This window comes from Crotalus tigris, unplaced genomic scaffold, assembly GCF_016545835.1.
Source record: "Crotalus tigris isolate CLP2741 ecotype Arizona unplaced genomic scaffold, ASM1654583v1 scf7180000024277.1505481, whole genome shotgun sequence".
Taxonomy (NCBI): domain Eukaryota; kingdom Metazoa; phylum Chordata; class Lepidosauria; order Squamata; family Viperidae; genus Crotalus; species Crotalus tigris.
In genome coordinates this window covers 1355507-1378119 of record NW_024100449.1, presented here as the reverse complement: position 1 = coordinate 1378119, position 22613 = coordinate 1355507, and the positions used below count along the sequence as shown (strand labels likewise).

General features: G+C 39.5%; 1 protein-coding gene across 1 annotated transcript in view; it reads left to right on the top strand.

The window, feature by feature from the left end:
• The window catches only part of MSRA (methionine sulfoxide reductase A), a 220573-nt gene that overhangs the window by 97102 nt on the left and 100858 nt on the right, over positions 1-22613 (top strand). Inside the window, exon 3 of the mRNA XM_039323531.1 lies at positions 14063-14182. Within this exon, the coding sequence (XP_039179465.1) occupies positions 14063-14182 (120 nt within the window). The remainder of the gene's footprint in view (positions 1-14062; positions 14183-22613) is intronic.

The window sequence follows — 22613 nt, the reverse complement described above, 5'->3', positions numbered from 1 at the left end:
CAATCATCCAGTGCATGATTGTCCCAAAGGTTGTTTTCCAAAAGGCAACTGGACTTTCTTGGATTTTTTTCTTCAAAAACATTTCACTTCTCATCCAAGAAGCTTCTTCAGTTCCAGTTCAGTTCTAATGATTTCCCACAAGCCACTTAGAACTGAAGAAGCTTCTTGGATGAGAAGTAAAACATTTTCAAAGAAAAAACCAAGAAAGTCCAGTTGCCTTTTGGAAAAGCACTTTTGGGACATTAAGACAGAACACACCTTTTTTAAAAAAAAGTGTGATAAAATGGATGCCAAATTTTTAAAGAAAGAGTCACAACACAATAATGAGAAGAATTATTGAACAAATTTGGCACAAAATATGGTAAACAAGGAAAAAAACCTCCAAAGTACTTGAAAGAAATACACATTATTATTCAGAGAATTTTAGAAATCATATTTGAAATGAAACCACATTCTTTTACTAGGCATAATTCTTAAATATATTAACAACAATACCAGAATTTACTAAATAAATATTCATAAGTGCAGGGATAAACTTAGAACAATATTAGGAAAGAGTTATTAATGATAACTTAGAATTTAAACTTAAATAGACTGGGAACAAAGAGAATATGTAGTAATGGCAAAATTAACAGCGTGTGTTTATAGCAGACGTTTTAGCTCATTCAAGCAAGAACAGTTTCCATACTTACAGCACAGCAAGGTAAATTATAAGTATTCAGAATATGACAATTAAAGGGAAAAAGAACTGATGAAAGAACTGAACTCATAAATATATAAACATTTTAGAAATTAACTATTTATAATATTTTTAGTAGCGTTTCTTTTTCTTTCGGTTTTTTAAGCAACAAATAGTGGAGATTCTGGCACTTAACTCGAAGATTCAACTCTTTTGTCATATTGTTAAAATAATATATGTACCTTATTTTTATGGTTAATTTCTTGTGCATAATATATTGAGCACTAAAGAAAAATTGGATTGAGATGGGCAGCTATAGAAATTGAATAAATAAATAAATAAAAGAATAAATAAATAAATAAAAAGAGGCAGTTTGGTATAATAGTTAAGGCACCAAGCTAGACACTAAGAGACCCTGAGTTCTGGTCCTGCCTTAGCCATAAAGCCAGCTGGATGATTTTCAGCCAGTCACTCTTTCTTATCCCTAGGAAGGAGGCAGTGCAAACCACTTACAAAAATCAACTCAAAGTGGAAGGAAGGAAGGAAGGAAGGAAGGAAGGAAGGAAGGAAGGAAGGGCAACAAGATCATCTATAAGTTAAAATGGGAGCAATTCTTTTATGCCCAATAAACTCTTCCTCTATTGATAGTGGTATATGTAAAATAAATTAAACCAATAAATAAATAATGATTATTCCAGTTGTGTGATCTATTATCACTGACTGGTGCATCTGTTCCCTTTGGGCATTGTATATTAAACAAGGCAGAATTTTGGGTCCAGAAATACATGTCAGCGAGGGAAGACTTTGGAATCTATGGATAAGATTAACTATGTCATACTTTCTGAGTATTCCAACTTCAAAACCTTTTAATTCTAATATTAGTATCTGATATATAGGGGTAACCATTGACCTAGGCCAGTGATGGTGAACCTTTTAGAGACCGAGTGCCCAAACTGCAACCCAAAACTCACTTATTTATCGCCAGGTGCCAGGTGGGTGTGGCCCAATGGGTGGCTATGGCTGTGGTGGTCATGGCAGATTGGGTGGGTGTGGACAAGGTGGGCGTGATCACCTCGATGTTGTTCATGGGGAGGGACACCTGTGGGAGCCAGGCAGGGTTGGGGGAGATCCAGTAGGTCTCTGGCAGGTGGGGCGGTGGGCAGGAGGCTCGTCCTGCTGGGTGAGGCGAGGCAAGGCGGGGATGCCATTTTCACAGGGCATGGTGAGGCCAGGGCAGCTGTTGCCTGACACCTTCGGCCCCTGCACACAGAGGCCAGCAAGCGCATGGGTGCTGGGATGCATCTGGCCATGTGGGACCTCGGCGAATTAGTGGGCGGCTGGTTGAAGAGGGACGGTTGCCATCTTCGGATCATGGCGCACATGCCCAGAGAGAGGGCTCTGAGTGATGCCTCTGGCATGCATGCCATAGGTTTGCCACCACTGACCTAGGCACTCATATTCCCTTTCTGACGAGAGCATCTAGAATCTATTGTTGCTTTAAACTATGCTGCTCTAAAATGTGGACCATATTAAACAAGAAATATAAACATCGTCTGCTTTTCATGACTTCCGGTTCACATAAGATATGGAAGAATTTAGAATGCATGACACCTTCTACATCTGTGAAGATGATTATATGAAAATAATAATTCCATTAATTTCAATCAACAGGTAAACTGAAATTGAATGGTTTTGTGATACAGAACACAATTATACAGTTTTTCTTAGTTCTTTTATGCATTGCTAGATTTATTCTGATTGTGTAATTATTTTTAGACTGTAGTGACACGTTGTTTTTAATACTTTTATATTAATAACATAGATAAGAGCTGGTCAGAGAACATTCCTTTAGTTTAAAGTTGGTTTCTGAAGATTCAAAGGAACTCCATACCTTTGTGATCTATTTGATGGTAGGTTTGGCTTTGTTCTATTAACTGTATTTCCCAAAAAATATTTAAAATGATAGGAGGTAGCAGAGATTCACTTCTGATTCACTTCTCGATAGGATTTGGACTAAAATATTTCAAAGAAAAAAATCTGTCAAAAATTGAGAAATAAAAGTAAAGACAGTTTTTTTTCACATGCAAAAAAATTCCTCCATTCCAATGGAGCTTAACTTTAAGATGTTTTTGCACTTTGATATTAACTTGATGAAAATAAGAAGGTGTAAAGCCACCTCATATTATTTGAAAATAATGATCCACATGTAAATTATATTTTGCTCAATATTTATATACATACAGAAGACACAGTTTCCCATATTTATCACTGCAAGAATTTTTGGTAAGTGATCCCTTTTATGTAAAAGAGATGAGTGATTTACTTTGTCCAGGAATCATAGTGATTGGGCATGCATTGCCCAAGCATGCCGGTCACAGTCGTTGACTGTTCCTGGCCACATCACTGCACATTCCACCCGCAGTGCTGCTACATTGGCTGCTTGGGTAACCCAAGCATCTGTCGGGGAGATCTGCAGAGTGGCAACATGGTCCTCGCCTTCCTCGTTTGTCAAACATTACAGAATTGACAAATTTGCCCCCTCGGATGCCTCGTTTGGACGGAGGGTGTTACAGCAAGTGGTATCAGCCAATGGAACTCAGGCTCAAACTACTCCCCCCTTTAGGGACAACAGGGCTTTGGTATGTCCCACTTGTGGATTCTCCATCCAATCATGCTGGAGAAGGGGCGTTGTCTTACCTGAATGCCTTTTCTCAGCATGATGATGGAGAATCCACTCCCCCCTATACTGGTCCTGTGTCCAGTATAGGATGAGCATGCGCATTGGACTAATGTCTGTGCCTTGCCTTTATCGCAAACTGGGGTGCTCTAGCACAGCAGGGGTGTGGCAACTTTCCAGACTTAGTCTTATTTGAGCAGGAAGATTAAGACAACCCACTTGTGGATTCTCCATCATCATGCTGAGAAAAGGCATTCAGGTAAGACAACGCCTCTTTTACCAGTTACTGTTGTCATAAGAGTGGGCAGGGTTGAATTTTTCCCTTTTTTATTATTATTAGGTGGGAGGAATAGAAAAAAGGGTATTTTAAAGTCTGAGAATAATGTACCATTTTTAAAAATTTACATTATAAAAAAATTATGCCATTTTGCTGTCATATTTCAGTGGCCAATCTTGGGAGGCTTTGTGGTCTGCAAAAATAGGATTTATTAGCAGATGATCCATCAAAGGATTAATTGCCATGAAACATATCAGCTTAATAATAATTATACCAAATGAAAACATAATGGTTCTGTTTTAACAATGCAAATGTCAATACATCAGTTTTTAGTTCCTTGGGACAGTTTCTCACTTGATCCACAAATCCACAAAGAAAATGCAGTCTCTTCAATTCTAACTGCAGATTTTTTTATACTAGTATGCTTTGATGCTATTTGATTATCCCAAAGAATTCTCCTCTTCCCAGTTTTTAGAGTCTTCTCCAGCATGATGAATATAGAATCCACCGGTGGGTAATCTTAGCCTTCCTGCTCAGACTAAGTCTGAACTTTAGCCATGCCTCCCTCTGGGTGTGTCTTCCCAGTTATTGACTTAGTCTCAGCTCAGTAGGACGCAATTTTCTTGGCTCCTCAGTTAGACTAGGTTGATTAATTAGATTGATTCATTAATTGAATTTATTTGCATTCAAAAGTCTCTAAATTATTGTGAATTATTCTTTTATTGAAATTTGGATTCAAATTGGCAAATTTATTGGTTTACTGCACAGGCCTTTTAGGCTTCAATGAGCCTAACAGGCTCCCGTGGAGCCGACTCCAGGCCGCTCTGAAGCGGGGCTTTTAGCTCTGATCCAGCTGATCAGTGGGAGTGCGTATCAGCAGAATAGCTGGCTTGCGGTGCCTAGGAGTTCCTCGGAGCTCGGGCAGACCGGAGGGCTTCTCTCTTGGATCATTGTGAACGCCACGAGGTTCCCTTTGAAGCAGGCGGATTTTCGGATCGCAGCGGAGGCTGCGCAACTTAACAGCAAGTGGTTTTGATGAACGGGGAAAAGAGGGCTTGGAATATATTGTGAGATCCCTTAGAGCCTTTCCTTCCAGGGGGCCTAGTAGCCTTCTTTTTGCACTTGTTTGGCACGGACGCCATTTTTAGGACGGCCTGAACAGGCGCAGACACCATTTTGTAGGGACCTCGTGTTCCTCAGAGTACAACTGGGCCTGCTTTATTTTGCCACCTCAGCCTGCTGTGACAGGCTCCTAATGGGGGAAAGTATTTTAACACTATTTCAGGACAATTCTGTACGTTATCAAGACCAATCAAAGGGGCGGTCTCCATTTTGTATTTGCTTTATTTGATCTAACTACTCATTGAAGCTCAGATTACATTTCTTTCGCTACTTTACTAATTTAGCAAGGGGGAATTTATTTTAGAATCCACCTGTTCCACTTAGTTTGTGGCGCTGTGCCACAAGGCCTAGACAGGCAGTTCTAGTGAACTGTCTGACTGTTTGCCATTGTTGTTGTTCAGAGCGCGGGTTTTTCCCTCTCTGACAACCAGATTTGCGTGTTTGGTTCCCCCCCATTTCTGGACATCTCCTACCCAGAATATCCAGACTGCAATGGCAGACAGTGCCTCGCCCCAGGCATCACAAAGCTCTGATATTCCCCCCGCACAAGGAAAATGTAGATCAGCTGATTTGGAAGCGGGGGAAAAGAAAAAGGCCAAGACAAAGCACACATCCACCAAAGAGCCCTCTAAAGCAGCCGAGCGAGAAGCCTCGAGGAGACATCAGGCGCTGGAGAGGGAATTCTCCAAAGCTCAAAGGCTCATGTCCAATGAAGCTGAAGTGGTTCCCCCCGTTCATTGGACCGTTCTCCATTTGAGCCCCCATATGCACCTTCCCATGATGCCCCTAGGGCATGGTCTCCTCAGGGGGAAACTGAACAGGTTGGTCCCCCTCGCTCCTCATCTTCCACTATACAACAGGGTCCTGAAGCCATGTATACTTTCACTGCAGCTGGTGTTCGTTCTATGGACCAACAGGATATATGGTCAGATCAGTTCCAGGCATTCATGCACCATGCATTTACACAATTTATGGCATCCTCTAGGGGTCAACAACCCTTGCAACCACCACCGCCTCCATCCATGCCTCCTTCTCAAATGGGGTGTGCTACGGTTCCCGGTTCTGGTATCTTCGAGACTTCCTCTCAATTAGGCGTGAAGGGGTCTGTGGACCTGGAGATAGCCGACATGCCCATGTCAGAGGATGAGGAGCCGGCACCAGAACAAGCGCCAACTTCTGGTCTGTTTGATCCTTCCCTTTTCAGGTCACTACTCATGAAGGCCTATACTACGGCCAACCTCACTTCGGCACAGGAAGCTAAACCTTCCACCTCCACTACTCAGGAGTCAAATCCTTTGTTTTCAGAGCAGGTAGTGGAGGAGAAACAAATTCCTTGTCCGAATGTCTTTTGCACTACAATGGAGAAAGAGTGGTCCTCTCTGGCCACCTTACCTTCTCCCAATAGCACAGAAAAGAAACTTTTCAATGTTTTTTCTTCATTTTCTTCCCTTTTGGAAGTCCCTATGGTGGACACTCCACTAACTTCATTATTTTCCACATCCACAGTTTCAGGGGATATGGTGGAGGCCCTAAAGGCGGAGGACAAGAGGCTTGAGTTCTCCCTCCATCGAGCTCACCAGGCCTCGGCATGGGCGATTAAGGTGGCGACTTCATCTTCCTTTTTCGCAAGGGCATCCATTATGTGGCTCCGCGAACTCCAGGTGCTCGTTCCTCCTGACCAGGTGCGCACACACCAGACATTGGGGAAGCTAGTGGCAGCATCTGAATATATGGCAGACGCATCTCTTCACTCGGCCAGGTACTCCACTAGATCACTTGCAGCCACAGTTGCGTCTCGCAGGCTGCTGTGGCTGAAACAGTGGCAGACTGACTTAAAATCTAAGTGGCGTCTGTTGACAGCCACGTACAGTGGTACACATTTATTCGGTCCGGTCCTTAAACTGTACCTAATTGAGGGCAAAGACAAACATAAGATTCTGGCACACCCCTCCATGAGGTCGGATAGGCAGCCTCAGCAGGACTTTTCCAGACAGACTTTACATCCAAGTGGTACCTGGGAGTGGAGGCAGCCCTTTTGGCCCGGCAGTCCTGGGAATGGCCCAGAGGCTCTCGATCCTTTCCCCCTAGACAGGATTGCTAACAGGACCGCCAGAACACTGGAGCCAAGGGCCAATACCAGTCAAATGCCCCTTCCGAGGCTCTGGGGGCCGTCCTTACAGATGGACCAAGTGACGCCAAGGAGAGCTCTCCCATAGGCGGTCGCTTGTCACTGTTCAGCGACATTTGGGAGGTTACCACCACCGACTCTTGGGTCAGAGAGACCATAAAACACGGTCTCGCTCTAGAGTTCTTCTCAAATCCTCTAGACCATTTCATACAGTGTCCCGTATCAAGAAACACAACCAAGGCAGAATTGGTAGCCACGGCTATCTCCCATTTAATAGAAATAAGGGCCATAGAGCCGGTGCCCCAGAAACAGAGAGGAGAGGGATTTTACTTCATTCTGTTCGTGGTACCCAAAACCTCGGGGGGATGGAGGGCAATACTGGACTTAAAGGGTCTGAACTATTTCTTAACCTACAGGAGGTTCAAGATGCAGACCCTAAAATCCATTCTGGCCAGCATCAGGAAAGGGGATTTCCTTTCCTTTATAGATCTGACGGAAGCATACTTGCACACCCCGATCCTCCCGGAACACCGAAGATTCCTTCAGTTTTGTTACATGCACCGGCATTACCAGTACAGGGCCCTTCCCTTTGGTCTCTCTTCTGCCCTGAAGGTTTTCACAAAAATTTTGGCAGTATTGGCGGCCCACCTCAGGACGATCCCGGTGCACGTACAATGCTATCTGGATGATATCCTTGTCCAATCCAGTTCTTTCCGGTTGGCTCAGTCAGACCTGGAAATCACGATCAATACACTTCAGGATCACGGGTTTTCTGTGAACTTCAAGAAAAGCCACACAATCCCTTCAACTTGCCTCCTTCATCTGGGAGCGATAATAGATTCGCATCTTTGCAAGGTTTATCTTTCACAGGAGCACCGGATCAGCATCCGGAGGCTTGTCCACCAGGTTTGGAGAGAAAAGTAGTTCCTCTGGTCCGGATGTCTCAATTGCTGGGGAAGATGATCTGTTGCATGGGCATCGTTCCGTGGGCCAGAATGCACTCCAGAAACCTACAGTGGTTTCTCCTCCCCTTCCAGAAACGGAACGTCAGTTTATCCACAAGGAGGGTGAGGATTCCACACCACACCCTGTCATCTCTTCGGTGGTGGGCTTCATCCGCAATGACCAGGAGGACCATTTTCAAGGAGCCTCACAGGCTCACCCTGACCACAGACACCAGTCTGTTCGATTGGAGAGCCCATCTCCAGACTCATTTAGCGCAGGGTCAGTGGTCCTGTGCGGATGTAGCTCACAACATAAATTGGCTCAAACTCAGAGCCATACATTTAGCAAATTGACAAGCAGATTCCCTGAGCAGCGTCACAGTAGACCACTCAGAGTGGCATCTGGACCCGGCACTGTTCAGGGAAATCTCGGCCAGATTTGGTCATCCACAATTGGATCTCTTTGTCTCCCCGATAAACTCCCAACTCCCCAGGTTTTTCACCAGGTTCCATCACAGGGGGCAGAGGGGATAGACGCTCTCCACTGCGAGTGGCCAGGGGGTCTGCTTTATGCCTTCCCTCCCCTTCCGTTGATACAGGCAACCATCAGCAAACTGATTCAGGAATGGGCAGAAATAATCTTAGTTGCTCCACATTGGCCAAGGCGTCCGGGGTTTGCCGACCTTGTGGATCTGTCGCTCTCGCCACCATGGAGGATTCCCCTGGACCGAGTTGCTCTCAGTCAAGGGAATCTTCAACATCCAGATCCGCATTGGCTCCAGCTGGCCGCATGGCACTTGAGCGGGAGAGTTAACTAAGCAATCCTATTCGTCTGGGGTGATCTCAATGATCCAAGTCTCAAGGTGCCCCTCGACTAATAGGATTTATGACACCACGTGGAAGAACTTTTGCACGTGGTGCACTAAGCAGCATCTCAGACCATTGTTGGTCACCATTCCTAACATCTTGGAATATCTTTTGGAAGGTTTGAATAAGGGATTGTCACCTAGCACCATCCGCAGAAAGGTTGCGGCCTTATCAATGGTCCTTACCTGTGACAATCTGGTCCCGTTGTCACAACACCCGGCAGTTAGTGCCTTTCTAAAAGGGGCAGTTAATGCTAGACCACCTGCGGTGCATCGTTATCCCTCGTGGGACTTACCTAGGGTGCTGCAAGCTCTGACTTCCCCACCGTTCGAGCCCATCAGGTCTTGTTCACTTCAATTTCTTTACCTAAAAGTGGCCTTCTTAGTAACTATCACATCGGCCAGACGAATTTCGGAATTGGCTGCGCTCTCAGTCAGGAGCGACTTGTGTACCTTTTTCACGGATAGGGTAGTCCTTAGACTGGACCCTTCTTTTATCCCAAAAGTCAATACCTGGTTCCATAGGTCCAAGGATCTAGTTCTTCCAGACTTTTGCCCTAACCCGTCACATTGTTTGGAGAGACAGTGGCATAAGTTAGATGTGCGCAGGGCTCTGTGTCATTATGTTAAGCGGACTTCGGTTTTTTGTAAGTCAGAGGCTTTGTTTGTATCTTTCCAGCCCTCTTCCATGGGTCAGAAGGTCTCCTCTTCGATCATTGGTAGATGGATCAGAGCATGCATTACTCAAGCCTATTCTCTTTCAGTCTCTACTTGTTCCCACACACATCACGGCTCATTCTACACGCAGTGCGGCTACGTCAGCGGCCTGGTCTACCCAGGCGTCTGTTGAGATCTGTAGGGCAGCGACTTGGTCCTCCCCTTCCTCCTTTGTAAGAATTACAAAATTGATAGGTTTGCAGTGGCGGATGCCTCATTTGGTAGGAGGGTTCTACAACAAGTAGTTTCTTCTCAGGGGACACAAGCCTAGACTCTTCCCCCCCCTGTAGGGACATGAGCGGCTTTGGTATGTCCCACCAGTGGATTCTATATTCATCATGCTGGACAAGGGGCGTTGTCTTAACTGAACGCCTTTTCTCAGCATGATGATATAGAATCCACACCCTCCCTTCACTGCAGTCTAGGCAGGTGTCATAATAATTGGAGCCATTGCATCAGACTTCGTCACGGATGCTTCGCCTCGTCAATAACTGGGAAGACACACCCAGAGGGAGGCATGGCTAAAGTTCTGACTTAGTCTCATCTGAACAGGAAGGCTGAGATTACCCACCGGTGGATTCTACATCATCATGCTGAGAAAAGGCTAGGGGATTAGCCATTTTGGATCTAATTCTCACTAACAGAGATGAAATGATAGACGGTGTTGGAGCCATAGGAACCCTGGGAGGAAGTGATCATGCAATATTAGAATTCAACATTATAGAAGCACAACCAATAGAACACAGTCAAACTAGAGTCTTGGACTTCAAGAGAGCTAATTTCAATAAACTTAGAGAGGGCTTGGGAAGGATTCCATGGATGAGAATCCTCAAGGGGAAAACAACTCAAGAAGCTTGGGAAATTTTGAAAAATGAGATAATAAAAGCACAGTCTAGCACAATACCAACAAAGAGGAAAAAAACAGCTCTCAAAAGAAACCAGCATGGCTGCATAAAGAACTCTCTGACAAATTGAAAGATAAAAAGGACAAGTATAGAAAGTGGAAAGAGGGGAACATAACTAAGTCAGAATATCAGCAAATAGCCCGAGCCTGCAAAGATGAAGTGAAGAAAGCCAAGGCTCAAAATGAACTGAGGCTTGCGACCAAAGTCAAAAATAACAAAAAAAGCTTCTTTCAACATGTAAAAAACAAGAAAAAAGTGAAGGAAATGATTGGTCCATTAGTGGGTGGAAGTGGCAAGAAGGTGACAAGCAACAGGGAGAAAGCAGAACTATTTAACTCATTTTTTGCATCTGTCTTTACACAAAGGGAAAAAACAGACCAACCTATCAAAAATAGTGCCACAAAAAACAAAACAGAAACACAAGTTAAGATAGGCAAGAAAATCGTTAGTGAGCACCTGTCCAGCCTAGATGAGTTCAAATCGCCAGGACCAGACGGATTACACCCCAGAGTTCTCAAGGAACTGGCAGATGTGATATCGGAGACACTGAACTATATTTTTCAAAGATCCTGGAACACAGGGGAACTACCAGAGGACTGGAAAAGAGCTGATGTAGTTCCCATCCTCAAAAAAGGAAAAAAAATGGATCCAGGAAATTACAGACCTATCAGCCTGACCTCAATACCTGGGAAGATCCTGGAAAAGATAATCAAACAACGAATCAACGAACACCTAGAGGCAAACAAAGTCATTACTAAAAGCCAACATGGGTTTGTCAAAAATAGATCATGCCAGACAAATCTTATTGCATTCTTTGACCAAGTGACAAAATTAGTGGATCAGAGGAATGCTGTGGACATAATTTACTTGGACTTCAGTAAGGCATTTGATAAAGTAGATCACAACCTACTACTTGACAAGATAGAAAAATGTGGGGTAGACAGAACCACCACCAGATGGATCCGTAGCTGGCTGACCGGCCGTACTCAGCGAGTGGTCCTCAATGGAACTGCATCTATATGGAGGGAAGTGTGTAGTGGGGTGCCCCAGGGCTCTGTTCTGGGCCCAGTACTCTTCAACATCTTCATCAACGATTTGGATGAAGGGATAGATGGGGAACTCATCAAATTTGCAGATGACACCAAGCTGGCAGGAATAGCCAACACTCCAGAAGACAGGCTTCAGATACAGAAGGATCTGGACAGACTTGAACACTGGGCACTAACTAACAAAATGAAATTCAATGGTGAAAAAAGCAAGGTTCTACATTTAGGCAAGAAAAACCAAATGCACAAGTACAGCATAGGTGGCACCATGCTCAATAGTAGTAACTGTGAGAGGGACCTCGGAGTCCTAGTAGACAATCACCTAAATATGAGCCAGCAGTGTGCTGCAGCTGCCAAAAAGGCCAACACAGTGCTAGGCTGCATTAACAGAGGGATAGAATCAAGATCACGTGAAGTATTAATACCACTCTTCAATGCCTTGGTAAGGCCACACTTGGAATACTGCATCCAGTTTTGGTCACCACGATGTAAAAAAGATGTTGAGACTCTAGAAAGAGTACAGAGAAGAGCAACAAAGATGATTAGGGGACTGGAGGCTAAAACATATAAGGAACGGTTGCTAGAATTGGGTATGTCTAGTTTAACGAAGAGAAGGACAAGGGGGGACATGATAGCAGTATTCCAATATCTCAGGGGCTGCCATAAAGAAGAGGGAATTAAGCTATTTTCCAAAGCACCTGAAGGCAGGACAAGAAGCAACGGGTGGAAACTAATCAAGGAGAGAAGCAACCTAGAACTAAGGAGAAACTTCCTGACAGTGAGAACAATTAATCAGTGGAACAGCTTGCCTCCAGAAGCAGTAAATGCTCCAACACTGGAAGTTTTTAAGAAGAGACTGGACAGCCATTTGTCCGAAATAGCGTAGGGTTTCCTGCCCGAGCAGGGGGTTGGACTAGATGACCTCCAAGGTCCCTTCCAACTTTACTACTATTACTATAAAAGGCGTTCAGGTAAGACAACACCCCTTCTCAAGACTTTAAACCAGATTAGGGAGAAAGGGATATCTTGCAAAATGTTGACACAAGTTTTCTTTAGGACATTCAAGATAATTTTAACAGCTACTAAGTGAAGCTGTTTCTGAGATGTTTTATGAATTTTCCTAGTTGGTATATATTTTCTAGCCCAAAAATGTTAATATCTGTTAATGCAACATGGATTCAAAATGGCTCTTATCCCTGCTCGCTGTTAATTTAGAACCATTTGGGAGATTTCAATTTCATAGGATGATTTCTGAGGCTACAAGGTCATTTATATGGAGGTTATTTGCCAACGTATACCTGCAGACTGGCCATGTCAGTGAATAAATACTTCATTTTTATATGCACTTTATATATTATTTGCATACATGAATTGACTAGGCTGAGAAGGCTTTTCCCACCTTCTTCCTGCATGATCTCTAATTTAGTTAATTATTGTTCTGCCACCTCTAAAGATTGCAGATGCCAGGAAGCAGAACATTAAATGAATGTTTGCCATTAATACAGATTACTCTGTTTTGACAGTTTGCTAATCAACTAAAAGAAAATTATGCTGTAAAAATATGTATGATTGCCTTTTAACCTACCCTAAAGCTCTTATATGGATGTGGTTTTTTCATTAAAGGTTCTGTATTTTATAAGCAATTTTTGATAAAGTGCAGCATCTAAAATTAGGCAGCATCAGCACTTTTAATATTTGAGTTTATGAAAAACATTTTAAATTTTCCTATTCAGTTAGCTTCATATTTCAATCCAGAAATCAAATTTAAATATAGTGTTGTCAAATTACTATGTTGATAATGGAGTAAACTCATTTCATTTCATTTCAATATGTTAGATAGTAAGCTAACCAAATTTTTATAATACCCTCAGGTATAAACATCTAGGTTAATGCTTGCCAATTTTTACATGTTATTTAACTGTCATGTCTTTAACTAGCCTAAGTTATTTGTGTTAAACACTAACCTTACTTAAGATCATGAGCTTTGTGAATTACAAAGGAAAGAGTGAGTTTGACAGACAATAAAAAAGAGGAAAATATATCTTATTGAATATATTGATACTTTTTCAAAAAAAGAGTTGTCACAAATTGCTTGATGTTCAAAGAATGTATTCCAAAAAACACCTTTCTATTACATTTTCATCTGCATCATGTGGGCTGAGATATTATTTTTATTGATATCTTTGAAATTCCATACTGGTAACATTTTAATTTAATTGAAAGGGAAATGCAAACATCATTGTTTCCCTAAAACAGGGGTCTACAGTTAAATTGTCATAAATACTTCATGACAGCTTGTTCAGCAAACACAAAGAGAGCACACGTATCTTTTCATACACTGATATAAAAATCTCTAGTGAGACAAAATGAAAAGTATCATGGTATGCTATTAAGAATAAATACGTTATTATTATATCATTTATAAATTTGATATATAACTTGATGTTTGTTTCTTATGATTTATGTTGATTGCTTTATTTAGTATCCTATGACTATCACTGAGTGTTGTATCTTATGAATTATGATTGTATTTTATTATTATCATCATGATTGATCACTTGTTACTTGTATGTACACTAAGACCTTATGCACAAGAGACAAATTCTTTGTGTGTCCAATCACACTCGGCCAATAAAGAATTTTATATATAATGTAAGCAACTCAGCTTCATTAGTATTATAATTATTTATGCTTATTGCAGGGATGGGCTGTTTCTGGGGGGCAGAGAAGAAATTTTGGAAGCAGAAAGGAGTCTACTCTACTCAAGTAGGTTACGCAGGAGGATATACCCCAAATCCCACATATGAAGAAATCTGTTCAGGTAAGGTTCATATTTTTATGGATTAGATATCTCTTACTGACAAAATTAATAGAAGAAATAAAGGTTCAGGAAGTCAAGAAATAAAATAACATGCAAGAGATTAAGAGGAATTTATACAGCTGAAGTTATTAGCATATAAATTTATGAAATTGTTTTATACGAATGTATTTGTCTAGCTTCATGCTTCCTATTCTGTAAAACTTTGACAGTCCTACTGGTCAATATGGTTGACTGAATCAGTATCTTTCTTTATGCAAACTACATTGTTTTTAATATCCATTGTATCAGGAGTGTACATATTATGCATTCAGTCATAGTAATTGATTGTGTGGATCACCTTGGGGAAAAAGGGGAAGTCATACTGTCTAGGGACCGATCAGATGAGAGAGCCAGGGAGCCCTCAATGGCTTAATGCAGCTTTCAGGAAAAAAAAAAAAATTGGGAAGGACCCATCCTAGTGGATCAAGCAGATAAAAATGGCGGTGGGATATTTGTGCCTTCATACTTGCAAGATTCTGTTAATGTAGCCTTACAATAAAGTAGAATTTGTTCATCTTAGTCCTGTTTCCTGCCTGGTTTACCTGGGAGGACTAACAGTCATTGCCCAATATGCTTTTCTTGAGGATTGTACATTAGCATATCTTTCAAGAACAGAATGAAGAAAAGAAAAAAGGAAAAAAAATGTATGTGCAAAATATTTTAAATGGGTTAAGTTGAGCAACTTAAATATCTAAATAAATTTGTAAAAATATAACATAGTGACAATAAAAATTAAAAAACAACAACCAAGCACCAACTTTCCATCATTCCATTTAAAAACTTACTTTTTAAACTGAATTGGGCTTTCTTATTTATTTGTTTCAATTTATATGGCCTCCCATCTCAACATTATGACTCTAACAGCATACAGTTAAAAACATAGCATAACAACAACATAAAAATAAATATATAATCGGCATCTGGGATAAAAACCACAAACAGCCATCATCTAAATTTCATTTTTGATGTGTGCCATTGTGCCCACAGTATAAAAATGACAATAAAGGTTATCTTATCTTATCTTATCTTATCATGGACTCTTATATGTTCTGACCCCAAAAGAGCCACTAGTTTTAAAAAAAAAAAAGTATTAGGACCAGAGATGGTGCAAATCTTGGAAACATCACTTGATTTGTAGCCCTTGAAACAATGTTGTTATTTCCCCTTTGAAATGAATTAATCTTGTCCCGATGGGAATAGATTTTTTTCTTTTGAGGTTCTTTTGATTTTGCACCTATTTTAAATAAATCTACTGTCCCTTTGAAGCGATTGCTTTCCCTAACCCTATGAGATCACGGAAGAAAGGTATTTTCTCTTGTAAATAATTATCCGAATGTTATTTCCTTACAATAATCAGGTTCTTAAAATCACAATACATTCCTTTATTGGTGGGCAAAGCTGCAGCCCTTGGTTTTTGCTGTTTCCTTGAAAGCAAAAGTGAGACTATGATCTAGATTTGCTGTTTTCTCCTTTGTGTGCTTCATTTCGGTGAAGTCTCTGGAATGTTTAGGAACTTGTGTTTAATTCAGCTTACTCCTAGCCACAGAGTAGGAAGAGATCTCAATATATATTCTTGCAGCTCATGCAATGTAGCCATTTGGAGCAATGGAGTATTACAGAATGTGCCTCTTATCTCGGGATGAGATATTTGATTACCAGATTGCAAAACTCTCTTAAGATTCTTTGTGCATCAAATTACATCCACAGCAATTTGAACTCTTTCACAGCTTACTTGACTTCTTGTGGATTATAGTATTTTAGTAGCAGCAAGCCTTTGTGAATTATGTATTATGCTTTTAAGAATGATTATCATCACTTTTTATGTTAGCAAAATACAAACCATGTTGCTCTGAGCTAAAACTATAATCAAATTGCTCTGACTTCTGAAGATAAGTACCCTGATAGAAAATTATTTTTATGTCTCTGTAAATTGTCTTACAGATGCATGTTTGAAAAGATATTTGTAATGGATAAATGTTTTGGGCTATTTCCAATGCCTTTGACTCAATAGACAAATGCACATTTTTTTTGGCTAGTATTATGTAAAATTCATGCTGTTCATTCATTATGAAATATCTCTCTATAGTTTGCTTACAGATGTTCAGAACAATTTTTCATTTATCAGTGTATTCAAAAGTGATTTCAGATCGGTATGTATATAGTGGAACTGAGATCTAATGGAAAAAAAAACTTGTTGATTCAACAGCTGCTTTGTGGTAGTTATCAGCCTCTGTCTTCATCCCATGTACTTTGCTTGAGATCAAAATATTTTTACATTATAAATCTGATTCAAAATATGTAAACAAATAATTATCTGAAATTTTGGGTAGCCTTTCAGAATATAATTATATGGAGGAAAATCAGTTTTGAACATTATTTCTTATTTAGATATGGTACCCTAAAAGTCATTTAGTTTGTATTTGAGCACCCTGCAATATTTTTTTCTTCATCAGCTGTCACTTTGTTTTTTAATATGTATGAATGATCTTTGAAAATTAATGGCAATTTAAATGCCTGTTTTTAGTTTTGTTGCCATGATACCTACAGTTTTGTTCAACAAATTATGCTTGTTTCACAATTTGCTTTTTAAAGAGTTTCCTTCAATTTTAGAATTTTGAGATAGCTGAGAAATGATTTTTTACTATCATATTATTATTTCATGCCTGCTTCTATCCTATTCGTTGTCTGAGAATTCGTTGATAGTTCATTTATTAAAAGTGTATATTCTGACTTCTATTTTATTCAGCACGTAACACTAAAAACAAGGAGTAGTAAAATTATAGGAAAAATACTTTAAACCTCTGTGGAATTCTGCACTGAGTAGTGGATTGGAATTGATGGTCCCATGATTCCGTATCACTTGTCTTTTTTCTAAAGAAAGTAATAATAATAATAGTAATAATAATAGTAATAATAATAATAATAATGATGATGATGATGATGATGTTGGAAGGGACCTTGGAGGTCATCAGGCAGGTAACCCTATACCATTTTGGACAAATGGCTGTCCAGTTCCTTCTTAAAAATTTCCAGTGTTGGAGCATTCACCGCTTCTGGAGGCAGGTTGTTCCACTGGTTAATTGTTCTAGCTGTCAGGAAGTTTCTCCTTAGTTCTAGGTTGCTTCCCTCCTTGATTAGTTTCCATCCGTTGCTTCTTGTCCTGCCTTCAGGCGCTTTGGAAAAATAGCTTGACTCCCTCTTCTTTATGGACAGCCCCTGAGATATTGGAACACTGCTATCATGTCCCCTCTCGTCCTTCTCTTCGTTAAATTAGACATACCCAATTCCATCAACTGTTCCTTATATGTTTTAACCTCCAGACCCCTAATCATCTTTCTTGCTCTTCTCTGTACTCTTTCTAGAGTCTTAGCATCATTTTTATATTGTGGTGACCAAAACTGGATGCAGTATTCCAAGTGTGGCCTTACCAAGGCATTGTAGAGTGGTATTAATATTTCGCGTGATCTTGATTCTATCCCTCTGTAAAAGCACTGTGTTGGCTTTTTTGGCAGCTGCAGCACACTGCTGGCTCATATTTAAGTGATTGTCCACTCGGACTCCGAGATCCCTCTCACAGTTACTACTATTGAGCAAGGTACCCCCTATACTATACCTGTGCATTTGGTTTTTCTTGCCTAATGTAGAACCTTACTTTTTACCATTGAATTTCATTTTGTTAGTTAGCGCCCAGTGTTCAAGTCTGTCCAGTCCCTCCTGTATCTTAAGCCTGTCTTCTGGAGTGTTGGCTATTCCTGCCAGCTTGGTGTTGTCTGCAAATTTGATGAGTTCTCCATCTATCCCCTTGTCCAAATTGTTGATGAAGATGTTGAAGAGCACTGGGCCCAGAACAGAGCCCTGGGGCAACCCACTACACACTTCCCTCCATGTAGATGTGGTTCCATTGAGGACTACACGCTGAGTACGGCTAGTCAGCCAGTTACAGATCCATCTGGTGGTGATGCTGTCTAACCCGCATTTTTCTATCTTATCAAGTAGTAGGTTGTGATCTACTTTGTCAAATGCCTTACTGAAGTACATAACAATTCTTTTGTTAATTATGTCTTTCTGAACATAGTACAATAAAAGAGATGCTCATAATATTTCTTCTAGTTTCATTCATGTTGTACATAGTAATTTTTGGCACTAAAATATCCAATTATCAGATATAGGTATAGCTAGAAGGGGAAGAAAAATAACTGTCCTATTAATGTAACTGAGATATTACTTCACCTTGACAAATGTGCCTAGATTTTTAAGATGCTTTAGCTCCATGATAAAACTATAAATATTATCCCTGTTTTCTGTCACTACTAATGATGCCTACTGGATTGTGAGAACAAATCATATCATTCTGTTACTTTCCTATTGTTGACTTAGTTCACATGGGCTGAAAGAAAGACTGGTCAGTGTCAAAGTATTCTGTATTCTTTGAAAGAATTTTAGGTGGCACAGTATAGAATGATAGCAGTTCTCATTTTCCATTATTTTATTGTAGTAAACAAGGGAAATGGATTGATAAGAAACCATTGCTAATAGTTTTTATCCTGAACACTTTGATTGCTTGGTAATATTCTTTTTAATTAAAAGATTAGTAAGAGGACAGACACTTTGAAAGACAACTTGCTTAATTCTGTCATTGCTCTACAATATGTAGGCAGAGGAGAATAAATATGTTCTAAGGTTCCAATCACCTGGGACAATTTTGAGCCCCAATCATTAGCATTACTTTGTCTCCCTAGAATTGGGATGGATAGTTTTCAGGCTTAAAAGTGGAGGTTATTTCTACATTAGATAGATCAGACTCAAGTAGAAAAGGAAGGCTTATATGATCATTTTACATACAAATGAGAGATTAGACACAAACATGTCAGATTGATACAATGCATTCTGTTCAGTTCAGAAAGTTCAGTTGTATATACTTTATGGAAATGTGATATTAGAACAGAATCATTGGAAGGCTTTTCGGCCACAATTAACATTTGATACTGTTTAGAAAGGGAAGGCAATTAATTTCTTGTTTTGCCATTTCAGTGAGCTAACACTGTCTTAAGCCAACTGGGAAATTGGATACAAAGAAATAAAATGTATAGGTAATGATTTTTGTTTGTTATGATGAAATGGGAAATTTAATATAAATAAATAAATTGCTTGTTGGCTTATGCTTTATTCTGTACTATGATTAATACTACTACTAGTACTATTCTGTACTACTTTCATAAGCCAGAGAAACATGAGTGGATGGAACTGTTCCAATATTGGACAAAAAATGCCAATATTTGACCAGGCTTGGCAATGTATGACCTGTAGTAAGTCCCTTGTCCACCACCTAACATCTTGAATAAGATTGTGCTTTTCATGGCAGTTAATGTGGTGACATTAGAAGCAACGGATGGAAACTAATCAAGGAGAGAAGCAAGCTAGAACTAAGGGGAAACTTCCTGACAGTTAGAACAATTAACCAGTGTAACAACCTGCCTCCAGAAGCAGTGAATGCTCCAACACTGGAAGTTTTTAAGAAGGAACTGGACAGCCAGTAAGGGATTGGACTAGATGATCTCCAAGGTCCCTTCCAACTTTTTATTATTATTATTATTATTATTATTATTATTATTATTATTATTATTATTATTATTATTAATCTCCTTACACTTGAGCCAGAGCTCAGCTTGCTTTATCTTCTTGAAAATGAATTCTATCTTGTTAGACTTCCCTCAGTTTATGAAGGGGAACTGAAAGTTAACAAAACAAGCTCATGCCATACATAAACACAGCAAATAATGTTGGCATATTGAGGTTTTTTTTAATTATGTTTCATGAAATAAAATAAAATGTAAAAGAACAGGTTTACTTATCATAATCTAAATGTATGCATTATGCTTAGGAACCTATGATTTCTTCAATATATAAACAGAAAAAGCCATTTGAAACCCCTGGAATTCACACATAGAATTTATCTTTCTCATTTACTTTAGTTCATGAAACCAGGGTAAATACAAAATACACTATGAAGGCTCCCTAATTTGAAAATAACTGAAAATTGTTATCTTAGAGTGAGAAAAAAAAAATGCATTCAGCCATATGGAGCTTTTGTTCTTTGGGAATAGTGGCATATAAATGATGGTTATAATATTACACACGGTAATTATAGGAACATCATGCTTTCAGGGAAATAGCATGTGTCTTGTAAACATCATTATTGTTATTATTATTGTTCCTTTTGGATGGATCATTAAAGGAACTTGAACTTTGACCTTGAGACAAGAGAGGATGAGGGCGAAATCAAAGTATTAATTTAACTAAATAAACAAAACACTACAAATAATGAGAAAGATGTAAGCAATCTGTGGCCCTTTATAAATTTGCATTTAATAGCAGTATTGATCATTCACAATGCTCCATACTGATCATTTCTTCTTTTAGTACTAACATTCAGGATATACCATTACATTTGACTACAGGACCATACCTATTCTTTTTATTCATCTCCATAGCAAATATGTATATTTGTTAAAATGTTTGACCCATTGCCGTGTTCAATGGGAAATTAAGAAAACAAATAACAGTATTCAGATTGAAATGGCTGGGCAAGCAAAATAATTAGCAAGCTAAAATTCAATTAATAAATAAAGCAAATCATTTACTCAAAGAGCAGCTTCAGGATTTTAGTCCTAGTATCATCATCTAGATCCATATGGGTGCTTAGGAAGTTACAAATTGTAAATAGTTTAGGGCAATAGTTGCAGAAAATAACATGAGCAGCAGAAATCTCTGGGTGGTTTGCATTATATCCACAAATGTTTCTGTACAATCCAAATAGATTGCTGAAAAAGTGTAATTCAGGAAAACCAAGAACAGATCTGTGACTGATTACAAATACTGGAGCTGAATATCAATTCAGAAGGATCTTAAGCATGGTATAGACAAACGAAGAGCCATCTTTTGGTTTCAGACTTTGGTAGTTTAGCATAGGTTTTATCTGTCTCAAGAACTTCACCTGTTTATAGATCTAAGCAGAACCAGGGTGAGACACCACAACAAACTCAGATGCTAACCCTTTTACCATATATATTTCAAGTTCTGACAAAACTATTGCATGATCTAGCTAAGATAAAGACTCATTCATTATTGTTTTTTACAATATGATATGCATATTTGCCTGCACATTTTCTCCCCAGAGGATTAGCTGCCTAATACAGAAATTAACATACATACAACTGTAGATTTTATTAATTGTACATTGGTCTGAAAATTAAAGAAACTGGCATTAAAATTGAATTTCAATTTGGACTAAGATCCATATATTAAATAAAGAATTAATTTTAAACTCACATTTTAAATACTACTCTACATGACTTTTTAATAAGTGCCATGCTGCCTGGATAATTCCTGAAATTGAAATTTTAACAAATCTGTAAATCTGGCTATTTCTTTTATTCTAGAACTTCAAAGTGAGTATTAACTGTGAGCAAGTGTGAACAATGAGCAAGGATAATCATTATATTTATACCAGTCTCTTCTTAAATAAATCCATTTTAGTTGGTAACCTAACTAATGCTTATATGAATGTATTTCATAGCAGCAGCTGCTTTTTAAAAAAGATGATCCTTAAGTGTGGATGGTACTCATTCAATACATCTCAATAAGTTAATCATCCCCAATTCATTGAACTGTGGAGATATGCTCACAGGGCAATGGATTGCCTATTAATTATTGTAACTCTTTGCTTTTGTCTCAGGTTCTGAAGTCTTGTTTGCATCCTGCAACCCTCCTATTCTTCCTACGGTATAATGATTTAAATTGGACCAGATGTGCCTTTTATATTATCTTACCTGTATTAGAAACATATGAAGTTAGAAAGGGATACTTAGCCCTTTGAGTCTAAGCCCTATCTTGTACAGGAATTTTCACATTCAACTGGAATTTGCTTTCCTATAATTTGAATCCAATATTTTATGTCCTGAACTTCAGAACAATGGACAAAATTCCTCACTAACTTTGCATTTCATTCTATTCGAAGAATGCTATTCGATTCTTAGCATCCACAATGTTCTATTTTCAAAGTTATACTCTGAGACCTAATGGGATGTGATTACATTGATGAACTACTATGAGGAAACCCAGGTTTTAATCTACCCCCTTTCCCCCCCATCCAGTCATGACCAATTCTCAGAGGCTACCGTGACAAGTCCCTGCAATTTTCTTGGCAAGATTTTTCAGAATTGGTTTGCCATTGCCTCCTTCCTAAGGCTGAGAGAAAGTGACTAGTCTGAGATCACCCAAGTGGCTTTGTGTAGGCAAAACTAGAACTCCCAGTCTCCCGGTTTCTAGCTTTAACTGCTCCACCAAAATGGTTTCCAGTCTACCATAGTATTGCCTGGGTAAATTTTTGCCT